Raw genomic sequence first — 14,023 nt, forward strand, 5'->3', positions numbered from 1 at the left:
GCGGCGGCCGCAGGAGCAGGGGCGCAGCTGAGCGCCCCCGGGTCCCCGCGCCCCCGAGCCCGAGCGCCGGCGCCAGCGCTTGGAACGCAGCCGCCAGCTGCCAGCGCGCAGACGCGGGCGCCCGGGCCTCGGCGGCCCCTCCGCAGCCTGGTCCCGAGGACTGAGGGGGCCCTCGAGGCCGTCCTCGCCGCCCGCGCCGCCGACAGGGCTTCCACGGTGCCCGGGCTCCCCCCGCCCCCGCCCCCGCCCCCGCCCCCCGGCCGCAGCCGTTCTTGCCACGCATCTCCGCCGGCGCCTGTGCTTCCCTCGCCGGTTCCCTCGCCCTGGGTAAGTTCTAAAGTTTCTGGAGAACCGTTGTTGGCGATGATTCCTCATATACCTTGAATACAGGCAGCCTCTGCCCGGGCGAAAACGCTCAGACTCGCTGCATTCCCCCCCCAAAAAAAAGAGAAAAAAAGAAAGAAAACCCCAAGCCCCCACAAAAGCGGAGGGGGACAATGTAGGAGGTTTGCGAAACTTTTCTGGGGGGTTTGTCACCGCAGAGGAAGGAGTGTCCCGCGGGATGCCTGGGCGCTTCCCGCCGGGGCATCAGTCTCGTCCTGCAAGTCCAAGCGGCCACCTGGAGCCTGTCTCTGAAGCGAGCGGCTTCCGCGGGGCTGGAGGGTCTTCGAAGTAGCGGAGCGCTCCGAGGCCTCGCCCGCCCTGTGCCGGGGCCGCCCGATCCCTGCTGCGGCCCTTTGCGCACCACCGCCCCTTCTCTTCATCACACCGTTCCAGGGAGCCCGGACCATGCGCCTGGCAGCGGCCGGGGCGCCCGGGCGCCCTTGGCCCCAGCCGCCCTCGCTGTCCGCCTTCCAGCTCCTCCGAGTCCTGTGGCTGCTCTCACAGCTGCCCGGGCCGGCCCGGGTCCGCGGGGCCGAGCAGCGCCAGGTGTTCCAGGTGCTGGAGGAGCAGCCGCCCGGCACGCTGGTGGGCACCATCCAGACGCGCCCCGGCTTCACCTACCGGCTCAGCGAAAGCCACGCCCTGTTTGCCATCAACAGTAGCACCGGGGCCGTCTACACCACCGCCACCATCGACCGCGAGAGCCTGCCCAGCGACGTGATCAACCTGGTGGTGCTTTCCAGCTCCCCCACCTACCCCACCGAGGTGCGGGTGCTGGTGCGGGACCTCAACGACAACGCGCCGGTCTTCCCCGACCCCTCCATCGTGGTCACTTTCAAGGAGGACAGTAGCAGCGGCCGCCAGGTCATCTTGGACACGGCCACCGACTCGGACATCGGCTCCAACGGCGTGGACCACCGCTCTTACCGCATCGTCCAGGGCAACGAGGCGGGGCGCTTCCGCCTGGACATCACCCTGAACCCGAGCGGCGAGGGGGCGTTTCTGCACCTGGTGTCCAAGGGCGGGCTGGACCGCGAGGCCACGCCGCAGTACCAGCTGCTGGTGGAGGTGGAGGACAAGGGGGAGCCGAAGCGGCGGGGCTACCTGCAGGTGAACGTGACGGTGCAGGACATCAATGACAACCCCCCGGTGTTCGGCAGCTCGCACTACCAGGCGGGGGTGCCGGAGGACGCGGCGGTGGGCTCCAGCGTCCTCCAGGTGGCGGCGGCGGACGCGGACGAGGGCACCAACGCGGACATCCGCTACCGGCTGCAGGACGAGGGCACGCCCTTCCACATGGACCCCGAGACCGGGCTCATCACGGTGAGGGAGCCCCTGGACTTCGAGGCCAGGCGCCAGTACTCGCTGACGGTGCAGGCTCTGGACCGGGGCGTGCCCTCCCTCACCGGCCGCGCCGAGGCGCTCATTCAGCTGCTGGACGTCAACGACAACGACCCGGTGGTGAAATTCCGCTACTTCCCCGCCACCTCGCGCTACGCCTCGGTGGACGAGAACGCGCAGGTGGGCACCGTGGTGGCCCTGCTCACCGTGACCGACGCAGACTCGCCGGCGGCCAACGGGAACATCTCGGTGCAGATCCTGGGGGGCAACGAGCAGCGCCACTTCGAGGTGCAGAGCAGCAAAGTGCCGAACCTGAGCCTCATCAAGGTGGCCAGCGCCCTGGACCGCGAGCGCATCCCTTCCTACAACCTCACGGTCTCCGTGGCCGATAACTTCGGGGCGCCCCCTGGCGCGGCGCGGGCGCGCTCCTCGGTGGCGAGCCTGGTGATTTTCGTAAACGACATCAACGACCACCCCCCGGTGTTCGCGCAGCAGGTGTACAGAGTGAACCTGAGCGAGGAGGCGCCCCCGGGAAGCTACGTGAGCGGCGTGTCGGCCACCGACGGCGACTCTGGCCTCAATGCGAACCTGCGTTACAGCATCGTCTCTGGCAACGGCCTGGGTTGGTTCCGCATCAGTGAGCACAGCGGCCTCGTGACCACCGGGGCCGCGGGGGGCTTGGACCGGGAGCTCGCTTCCCAGATCGTACTCAATATCAGCGCTCGGGACCAGGGGGTGCACCCCAAGTTTTCCTATGCCCAGCTCGTGGTAACGCTCCTGGATGTGAATGACGAGAAGCCCGCTTTCAGCCGGCCCGGGGGCTACGCCGTGGCTGTGGCTGAGAACGCCCCGACGGGGACGGAACTGCTGGTGCTCAGGGCCACTGACCCAGACCTGGGTGACAATGGGACGGTGCGCTTCTCCCTGCAGGAGGCGGAGACTGACCAGAGGTCCTTCCGGCTGGATCCTGTGTCTGGGAGGCTGAGTACTATCGCCTCCTTGGACAGAGAGGAGCAAGCTTTTTACTCCCTGCTGGTCCTGGCCACAGATCTGGGCTCCCCTCCCCAGTCGTCGACGGCTCGCGTAAATGTGAGTCTCCTGGATGTGAATGACAACAGCCCTGTGTTCTACCCAGTCCAGTACTTTGCTCACATCCAGGAGAATGAGCCTGGGGGGAGTTACATCACCACGGTGTCTGCCACTGACCCAGACCTGGGTCTCAATGGGACCGTCAGATACAGTATCTCGGCTGGGGACAGGTCTCGGTTTCAAGTCAATGCTCAGAGCGGGGTTATTTCTACCAGAATGGCCCTGGACAGAGAAGAGAAGACAGCTTACCAGTTGCAGATAGTGGCTACCGATGGCGGCAATTTACAGTCTCCCAACCAGGCGATAGTAACCGTCACGGTCCTGGACACTCAAGACAACCCCCCTGTGTTCAGCCAGGCCGCCTACAGCTTCGTGGTCTTTGAGAACGTGGCCCTGGGATATCATGTGGGTAGTGTGTCTGCATCCACCATGGATCTCAATTCCAACATCAGTTATCTCATTACTACTGGGGATCAGAAAGGTATGTTTGCTATCAACCAGGTCACGGGGCGCCTTACCACGGCAAGCGTGATTGACAGAGAAGAACAATCCTTTTATCAGCTGAAAGTAGTGGCCAGTGGGGGCACAGTGACTGGAGACACTATGGTTAACATAACAGTTAAGGATTTGAATGACAACTCTCCCCATTTCCTTCAGGCAGTAGAGAGCGTAAACGTGGTGGAGAATTGGCAGGCAGGTCACAGCATTTTCCAGGCCAAAGCTGTGGACCCTGACGAAGGTGTCAATGGCATGGTACTCTATAGCCTGAAGCAAAACCCCAGGAACCTGTTTACTATCAATGAAAAGAGTGGTAATATCAGTCTGCTGGGGCCCCTGGACGTTCACGCTGGTTCCTACCAGATAGAGATCTTGGCGTCCGATATGGGTGTCCCACAGCTCTCCTCTAGCTTCATCTTAACGGTTTACGTTCACGATGTAAATGACAACCCACCAGTGTTTGACCAGCTTTCTTATGAGGTCACCCTTTCTGAGTCAGAGCCTGTGAATTCCCGATTCTTTAAAGTGCAGGCTTTTGATAAGGATTCGGGAGCAAATGGTGAAATTGCATACAGCATTGCTGAAGGAAATACCGGGGATGCTTTTGGCATCTTCCCAGATGGTCAATTGTATATAAAAAGTGAACTGGACCGTGAACTTCAGGACAGATATGTTTTACTGGTTGTCGCTTCTGACAGAGCGGTGGAGCCCCTTAGCGCTACTGTGAATGTTACTGTAATTTTAGAAGATGTAAATGATAACAGACCTCTCTTTAACAGTACCAATTACACATTTTATTTCGAAGAGGAGCAGAGAGCTGGGTCATTTGTGGGCAAAGTGAATGCTATAGATAAAGACTTTGGGCCAAATGGAGAAGTGAGGTATTCTTTTGAAATGGTGCAGCCGGATTTTGAGTTGCATGCTATTAGTGGGGAGATCACAAACACCCGCCAGTTTGACAGGGAGTCTCTTATGAGGCAGAGGGGGACTGCGGTGTTTAGCTTTACGGTCATTGCAGTGGATCGGGGGCTCCCTCAGCCTCTCAAGGATCAGGCCACAGTACATGTTTACATGAAGGATATAAATGATAATGCGCCCAAATTTTTAAAAGACTTCTACCAAGCTACAATATCAGAGTCAGCAGCCAACCTGACACAGGTTTTAAGAGTATCTGCCTCAGATGTTGATGAAGGTAATAACGGACTCATTCACTATTCCGTGATAAAAGGAAATGAAGAAAGACAGTTTGCTGTAGACAGTACCTCTGGTCAGGTGACACTCATTGGCAAACTAGACTACGAGGCAACACCTGCCTATTCCCTTGTAATACAAGCGGTGGATTCAGGGGCGGTCCCCCTCAATTCAACCTGTACCTTAAATATTGATATTTTAGATGAAAATGACAATACCCCTTCTTTCCCCAAATCGACACTGTTTGTTGATGTGTTGGAAAACATGAGAATTGGTGAACTTGTGTCCTCTGTCACCGCAACCGACTCAGATTCAGGTGACAATGCTGATTTACATTATAGTATTACTGGAACTAACAACCATGGGACTTTTAGCATTAGCCCAAACACTGGGAGTATTTTCCTGGCCAAGAAATTGGACTTTGAGACCCAGTCTCTGTACAAGTTAAACATAACAGCAAAGGACCAAGGAAGACCTCCTCGTTCATCTACGATGTCAGTGGTCATACATGTGAGGGACTTTAATGACAATCCGCCCAGCTTTCCTCCTGGGGATATCTTCAAGTCTATTGTTGAGAACATTCCCATTGGAACGTCTGTCATTTCGGTGACTGCACATGACCCCGATGCAGACATTAATGGGCAGCTGTCCTATGCAATCATTCAGCAGATGCCCAGGGGCAACCACTTTGGCATAGATGAAGTCAAAGGCACTATATATACGAATGCTGAAATAGATCGGGAGTTTGCTAATCTCTTTGAGTTAACTGTCAAAGCCAACGATCAGGCTGTGCCTATAGAAACCAGACGCTGTGCTTTGAAAAACGTGACCATCTTGGTCACGGACCTCAATGACAACGTGCCCATGTTTATATCACAAAATGCCCTTGCTGCGGACCCTTCAGCCTGTGATTGGTTCTGTTCTGACAACAATAATGGCTGCAGACCCAGATGAAGGGGCGAATGGAGAAGTGGAGTATGAGATCATCAATGGGGACACAGACACCTTCATTGTGGATCGTTACAGTGGAGACTTGAGAGTGGCCTCAGCGCTGGTGCCTTCCCAGCTGATCTATAACCTCATAGTGTCAGCAACAGACCTTGGCCCCGAGAGGAGGAAATCCACCACTGAGTTGACCATCATTCTTCAGGGCCTCGATGGGCCTGTTTTTACTCAACCCAAATACATAACCATTTTGAAGGAAGGTGAACCCATTGGTACCAATGTAATATCAATAGAAGCAGCTAGCCCTAGGGGATCTGAAGCCCCCGTGGAGTACTATATTGTCTCAGTTCGTTGTGAAGAGAAAACAGTTGGGCGTCTCTTTACTATTGGACGACAAACTGGCATAATTCAGACTGCAGCCATTCTGGACCGGGAGCAAGGAGCATGTCTTTACCTGGTGGATGTTTATGCCATAGAAAAGTCAGCTGCCTTTCCCAGAACACAGAGAGCAGAGGTAATGATTTTGTAGTCATTTCTGAATTGTTTGTTGATGTGCTTTTTAGGAAGATCATTCTCTTGTATTTACTTCCTGTGACTTTTTACCTTCATTGTGTGTTGTGAATATTACTGACAGGAACGCGTATAAAAGGTTCTGGCATAAAAAGTAACAACAATCACCTAATATTTAACTTTAACCTTGGTCAAAACCAAACAACAGACAGTTTATATTTTATACTTCTCCTCATAGCAATCATATGTATGAGGCCAGGGAGAAATGTGGCCATTCAGAAGTGCAAAAAGGAAAAAAAAAAAGAAAAAAAGAAAAAAATCCATTTGTCTCAGCTAAATCAGTGCACTGACTAGACACCTTTCAGTAAGGAAGTCTGCTAGAGAATGGGCAATTTCAGACTTACAGTTCTATGCCAAAATGAAGAATTTGGTAGAAATCAGCATTATAGAAAAGCTCTTTGGGAGGAGTGGCAAGACAGTACAGACTGGCAGTTTACATCAGGACAGTATTAACTTTCACATCCTCAGCAGTCTTGGCAGTTTCTTTATAGACAGTGACTAATTTTAATGTGCTGAGCCAAGTTTGGGGAGATTCCTGATTTCATCTGCTTTCACGTTTGAGGCACTATCTTCTGACTTAGGGTAATCCTTTCTCTTCCCTCTTGAATAAAAGCATGTAATATGCTCTGAATTATCAGAGATTAGAGGGTGCTTCTTGATACAAATCTGTGTTCGGTACCATGCTGTAGGCACATGTTGTTCTGTCTGTGGATGGGTAAGAAATTAGGGTTGCTAGCATATGCCTAAAGAATTCTAAGCTTGGCCTTCTCTGGGGTATATTTTAGGCTACTACCTCTGTGTATTGTTGATTTGTATTTTCATTAAACTACTTCCAATGTTGTTTTGATGATCAACTAGAAATCACATAGCTACACTCTGGAAAGCTCTTGTTCCCTGTTTGCTAAGTTTCTTCTTTCCCTCCCCACTCCCCTTAAAGACATTCTAGTGTCACTCAGCCAAAAACATAAAATATCAAATGTGGTTTGTGATACTTGGCAGTAATCCAGGCACAATATACTAGTGAAATTGAGGCTTACGTATTTGTTTTCTTGCTTTCTTTCTTTTTTTTTTTTTTTCCTGGGGGGAGGGGGGCAGGGGATGAGGGTTTTTCTTCATTTAAAATGTTCATTTATTATTATTATTATCATCTTTTTGAACCCCTTGTGATTTTTTTCATAATAGCTAGCTGTATCTATTCTGCAGATAGAGCAGCATATTCATGGCCTAGAGGATATTAGAGATATAATTAGAGATACAATTCTTAATAGAGATATAATTCTTAGAGATATAATTCTAACTGGAATTCAGCTTTATCTTATATACATAGCCCTGAAGGGACTTCTAACCCAAATGTCCTCTTTTACCTAATTAGCTTTTTAAAGATCTTAACATGGGTCTTATATGTCGAGCTATTTGGTTTAACTTAGACCATGAATTAAATGTAATTTTATATTGATTTCAGGTTATCCCTCACGTTAGCCAATCCCCTATTTCTACCTTCCTTCTCTGGGATTATTTGTTAGATAAAGACATTTAATTAGTTAGAAAGCTGAAATATTTATTAAAAACAGGCAAATAAGTCATTCTAGACTTTAGGTGAATTTGTTAAATGGTAAAGCAAATTATGTTATTGATTGCTGTTGTTGTTTGGTTCAGTGCATTACATTTTATTAGAACAACATGGAGAGTGAGAAATAAATGCCCATTGGTATCATTAGATTTATTTTGTATTGTTACTTACTCATTAGGTATGCAAAGATCAGCTTGGCTTAAATTAATTAAATAGTGCTGACTCTGCAATAAGCATGAGAATTGAAAAATAATTATTATAAATCATTGTTGGTGATAGGGCATAATATGTCTGTTAGATTTTTCATATCAAATAATATCAATAGAAAAAGTCGCTCATATTTACTGCACCCTGTTTATCTAAAAGTCGGGATACTTCACTATGATGATTTTTTTTTTTTAAGTCAAAAAAACTGTCAGGGTATTTTCTGTGAACTAAACTGCTGAAATTGTAAACCAAGTTTGAGTTTCCAAGCTCCAACCACTCCTATAATTAAAAGCAAATGTGTTTCTCCAAAGAATATTGAAAGCAGTAGTTGGGAGCTAGAATTTCATATTATTATTGGTTGTATCTTTCAAGTATATACAGTAAAGTTCTTTTCTTCCTTCTGCTCAAACAATTAATAAACTGTTACCGTGCAAAAATAAGTGATGTTACCCCTGATTGTCAGAGGTGATTTTTCAGTTGTTTTCAAGTGCAAACTTCACTCCAGTACATTAAAAAAAAAAAAAAACTTGGGTGCACTGATAGTGGTCTGGGTTGCTTACTCAGGTTTCTGGCTAGAGTCATAGCTGATCACATTCCATGGGCAAGCAGAGGGTCAGTGGGTAAAAGAGAAATGATTTAATCTGCATTCTTTTTCAAGCTCTGACATTTGTGGAGAGAGCTAGGGACTGTGGCTCTGATATTGCTCATCTAGAGATCTGTCCAGCTGTACTCTTTCACTTACCCTACTTATCATATCTAAAACTTTGGCATGGATAGGAGTTGTTCGAGGATGGCTTCTGAGTTGCAGACATAAGATTTATTACAGTTTTGTGTCTTAGTGTTCTTAGAAGAGTCTTGATTATATTAGAACAGCTCATATAAAGTTTGTACTATTTTTCTGGGTTCAAGAGAAAATAGGGATGTAATACTTTAATAGACATTTCTTTTTTTAATATATGTTGTATAGAAACATGCAATTTAGGGACTTGCTTGTACCTCCAACAAAGCCGGAAGTTTTGTTTCACTGATCTTTATTATCTCAGAGTCTAGCATGTACCTGACATATATAGTAGGTGCTCAGTACATGTTAGTTAAATGAGATGGTGGAGGAGTTAAGACCAGAATGTTTTCTTTTGCCTCAGGAATCATTCAACAGAGAGAAGCTGGGGGGATGGGGGAAATTAGTAAACTTGATCTTAATCCTGAATTGGACTAAGGATGTAAAGACATGCCAATTATCTCTTCTATGAGTGAATTGAGAATTGTCAGAAAACTCAAAGAGGAAAGAGAAACTTAGGTGGGTGGTCTTACATGGAACTTAGGGCTTAAATGGAAGGACATACTGTACATGTGTCCAGGTCACAGTTCTCAAATTTGTTTTTCTTAGCACCCCAGTATGTTCTTAGAAATTGTCAAGGACTTCAAAGAGCTTTTGTTGAGGTGTGTCTTATCTATCGAAATATATCATTTTGAACATTAAAACTGAGAAAAAAATTTAAATATGAAACACATATTTTTACTTCATTAAAAAACTTGATTTTACCAAACTTAAAAAAGTAACGAAAAGAGAGACATTATTTTACATTTTCATAAATCCCTTTAATATCTGGCTCAAGAGAACACAGCTGGATTCTCACATCTTCTCATTCATTCCACTGCAGTAAAGTTAAAGTATATGAAAAGAATAAATCCTCATTCAGATCTATGACGTTGATATTCTTTCCATATAACTGTCGGTTTTCTTTTGATACTACACCAGAACTCCACAAGTGGTACTTTCTTAAAATTTACTTGCAGTGTGCAATTTGAAATCCTATTAGTGAACTTTTTATACTTTGTTACATAAAAATACATTGATCTATCTTGCATTTTGACTATATCATTTTTACCTATTCATGACTTAGAAATATCAGGAATGGATCATTTGGAAAATACTGGTATAATTGCTAAGAATCTTCTCAAAAAACTCTTTAAATATGAATTGACTCTCAACTTCATGGCAATGGTTAGAAGTTTTTCAAAATTTGAATTTTTACTCAGAATCTCAAATTTTATTATTAACAACATGTATTATTGTTTACCTTCAAGTGTCAGGCCCCCTTTGTTCATATGCTAACAAACAAGTTATCTGCCACATACTCAAGTCTAAAAAATTATAGTTTCCCTGTCAGTTGTTCTTTCAGGTAAAAACTGTATCCCATAAGTAAGCAGCTAGGTTAGCTTGCAGTTGAGTCATAGGCATGTTTTTATTTGAGACAACTACAGTACTTAGGTACAGATTAGTGGTTTATGTACATTCTACTATCTGCCTCACAAAATATTGAAAAAAAAAAACATTGAGGTTTAAGGGCCTAGATTTAATAAATTTAATAATTTTGCTATTTCTTCAAAAGATTTTCTTGTTTTTTTTTTTAATTTTTTATCTATTTATGATAGTCACACACACACACACACAGAGAGAGAGAGAGAGAGAGAGAGAGGCAGAGACATAGGCAGAGGGAGAAGCAGGCTCCATGCACTGGGAGCCCGATTTGGGATTCGATCCCGGGTCTCCAGGATCGCGCCCTGGGCCAAAGGCAGGCGCCAAACCACTGCGCCACCCAGGGATCCCGATTTTCTTCAGTTTTTAAGTGAAACTGGAATTTTATTTTTACTGTGTGTGCCTAGCTTTGAAGAATACAATTACTGTTGGAGTACTTTAGAGCTACTACTTTAATTTGGGCTAAGGCATCAGCAGTTTTATCCATCATTGTTTTTGCACCTCTAGTGTACATGTCAATACAGAGAAAAAGGTAAGAAACGTTTTGCATTATTATGAAGACATCTTTTTTTTTTTTAAGATTTTATTTATTTATTCATGAGAGATACAGAGAGAGGCAGAAACACAGGCAGAGGGAGAAGCAGGCTCCATGCAGGGAGCCTGATGTGGAACTTGATCCCAGGTCTCCAGGATCACACCCTGGGCCGAAGGCTGCACTAAACCACTGAACCACCTGGGCTGCCCTATGAAGACAGTTTTAACTTCCCAGGCCTCTTTAATAGATCTCTGATGTGCCTCAAGCCCCATGTTTCACTGAGGAGAACCATTGGTCTAGGTAATTAGATTTTTACATTTAAGTTTAAGAAAAGCCACTAGAAATGGTCTATAAAAAGTGTGTTTGGAATAGGTGCATGGACTATGACATTAACAATTAGAAATGAGTTTTAGCAATTGAATAATAAAGTATTTTCACAGTGAACATCATCAGGATTTCTAAGAGAAATAATGAGACATTTGCAAGATTAGTGCTGAATACCAAGATTAGAAACAATTGTCTTCTAGAAGATTTAGAATTAGAGTTAGTGCGATTCCTGGGTGGCTCAGCGGTTTAGCGCCTGCCTTTGGCCCGGGGTGTGATCCTGGAGTCCCGGGATCGAGCCTGCTTCTCCCTCTGCCTCTCTCAGTCTCTATGTCTATCATAAATAAATAAATAAATAAATAAATAAATAACATTAAAAAAAAAAGAATCAGAGTTAGAATCTTGGATTAAATGTATGTCTTGTGTATCATCCCTCACAAGGCAACATATGAGCAACAGAACCAGGTAATTAATAATAATTATTATTATAATAACATTTATTTACTACTGCTATGTCCAGTGATTAAGTGCTGTGTGCTTTGAGATTATATTATTTGAGCCTCAACATACTGCACCAATGCACTGTTAATATCATTCCCACGTCATAGCTGTGGAAACAGTCTCAGAAAGGTTAAATGATTTGCTTAAATTCGGATAGATAGAAAGGAAAATCACATCCAGATATGGATTAGTCCATTATTTATATCATACCTACTATTCTATAAAGCCAGGGAAATCTGTGGTTTCAGTTAAGAGAAGGAAGGGCCCTTTACTCTATAGATATGAGTATGTATATGTATGTTTTGAATCATCTTGTTTTCATGCCTTTATTTATTGTTAAAAAGTCTTTGAAAATTAGTATTATATGTTGTCTGAACTAAGGGAAACATGGTTTTTACTTGCCTCAATCATGGGCATCAGCAGATGCTATATATTTTTATGGTTCAGTTAGTGGTGGTAACGATCTCAAATTGGGACATGTGACTGTTTCTGGAGCAAGGAGAAAGAGTCAGAATATGAGAGATGGGAATTGGAGACAAATAAAGATCATAGGTGTTGGTAATGCTTCTTCTAATCCCTAGTCCTGTGCGATTTAGAAGTAGTTGCTGTAATTTATGGAGGTGGAGAATCCATTTTTGGATTGATAGATGATAAATCTTACTCTTCTAGGAATATGATGTAGTTGGAGTGGATGAAATGTGAAGATTATATTAACAGGAGAAAAACGTTTCATTGCTCTTTCTGCTTTGATATCCAGTGTTCTTTTTAAAAAGCAACCTGTGATTATTCTCTGGTTTTATTTTTCTTATTGATATATTTCTAAATTTATTAAACAAAATATTGTGATTAATTTTTCAAGACATGTACACATGTGTATTACAAACACCAATACTGATGGCCAATTAAGTGGCCAATATCATGCTCCATATTTATATATGGCTTCAAGATGCTTGATTTGGTCTCTCTGGTTGGTAATAGATTTCCATAGACATAATTTATTTTCTGATTAATTTAGTCTTTTTTTTTTTCCTGGCCTTTATACTACTCATTTTAATTCCTTATTGTTTCAACAGATTTTGAAGAAGCTACTCTAGGAATATTTTGGAAAGATATATATGTACTTAGCGTTTTATAGAATCAATTCTTCATCATATTGTTTACAGCTTGTACTTTGTCATCATTACAATGAAAAACTGCCTAGGAACCTCATTAGTTGTGAGGGCCTATAAAGGATTCCACAGGCCTGAAGGTGGGTCCCCTATTCCAAGAACTAGTAAGTCTAAAGTTCAGCTCTATATAATATCCATGAAAGTAGGTAGTATTTAGAATTAGGACTATGTGAGTGGAAATAGGAAAAGAACAACCAGCAAATAATTTAGGCCAAGATGAATTTAAAAGTACTTTAAAGCATCCAAGATATAAAATGTGGTAAATATCTTCTAATATTTTCAGGCTTTAAGCAGTCTGTGACAACAGAGGCCAATTTTAGTAATTAAATAAGGAGGAGAGAGTATAAGGAGCGGAGACAAGTAAAAACAATTCTATTAGAGAAGTATTTTTTTTTATAAAATACACATATGTAATATATATTATATATTAACATATATAATATCATGTGTTAGCATTTTTGCAACCATTATACAAAGACTGTTGGTGTTAAGATCCTGATACAAAATGAGACAATAAAGTCATGAAGAAGAAAAGTAATCTAATTGGCAGATAATTTATATGTGGTAATCAAGAATCGACCATAGGTACACAGTCTTTTTCAGCTTCCAGACATATGCCTATATTTAAGAAACAATCAGAAGTAAAAACCAAATTTTAGGGAACACTCAGGAAATGTTGAGGGACATGGACAAACCCTGCTAGACAACTGACAGTTGGGAACCATGCTGTTGTTACCGATTATTTGTTTCAGATTATTTGATATTTCTTTTCTGAAATATTTTGTCATTTCCAGAGTCTAACATATGTAAAGTGCTTACATCATGTCAGACAAGTGGTAAGCACTGGGCATTGTCTTGCCTTCACAATATTCCTGGAGGTATATACGACGACATCTCACTATTCGAAAATGACAATACTGAGGCTAGTAGAGGGTAAGTTTATGGAGCTGGTTTACAGTGAAAGCACGATTTGAACCCAGCACTCTAATTCCACCATATGTACTTTTAATCCTCTCTCAGCACTGATTAGCACTATGTAGTATAAGAATGGTCAATACTTCCTGTAGACTCATAGGCACACAGTTTTCACTATGTAAAAAGTTGTTTTCATATTTCAATATTTCTTCATACCGCTGACTGAAGAAATAGGGAGTAAATTTAAATTTAAGTAATGATCTAGTAGTAAGATTACTTTAGCTCCCTGTTAATCTTTATTTAGGTTAGGCTTGAAAAAATGGACCTATAATTTGTAAGTTTTTCATTTTGATTTCATAAACTTGAGGTGGGAATATATGTCTATTCTTCCAGATTTATTTTCTTCCCTTTCAGCAAAATTTCTTGAAAAAGTTGCCTATCCCCGTTTTCTTTCTTCTCATTATTTTTTAAATTCACCTCATCAGGCTTAACTTCTGCCCCTCCAATGAAAATCGATCTTACCA

The 14,023-nt window shown here is 44.0% G+C and overlaps 1 protein-coding gene across 1 annotated transcript in view; it reads left to right on the plus strand.

The window, feature by feature from the left end:
- Window positions 1-356: 356 nt before the first annotated feature.
- The window catches only part of FAT4 (FAT atypical cadherin 4), a 174,143-nt gene continuing 160,476 nt past the window's right edge, over window positions 357-14,023 (plus strand). The window contains 2 exon segments of the mRNA XM_041758576.1: window positions 357-5,409; window positions 5,411-5,962. Coding sequence (XP_041614510.1) covers window positions 790-5,409; window positions 5,411-5,962 — 5,172 coding nt within the window. The 5' untranslated portion in view covers window positions 357-789.

This window comes from Vulpes lagopus, chromosome 6 (assembly GCF_018345385.1).
Source record: "Vulpes lagopus strain Blue_001 chromosome 6, ASM1834538v1, whole genome shotgun sequence".
Lineage (NCBI taxonomy): Eukaryota > Metazoa > Chordata > Mammalia > Carnivora > Canidae > Vulpes > Vulpes lagopus.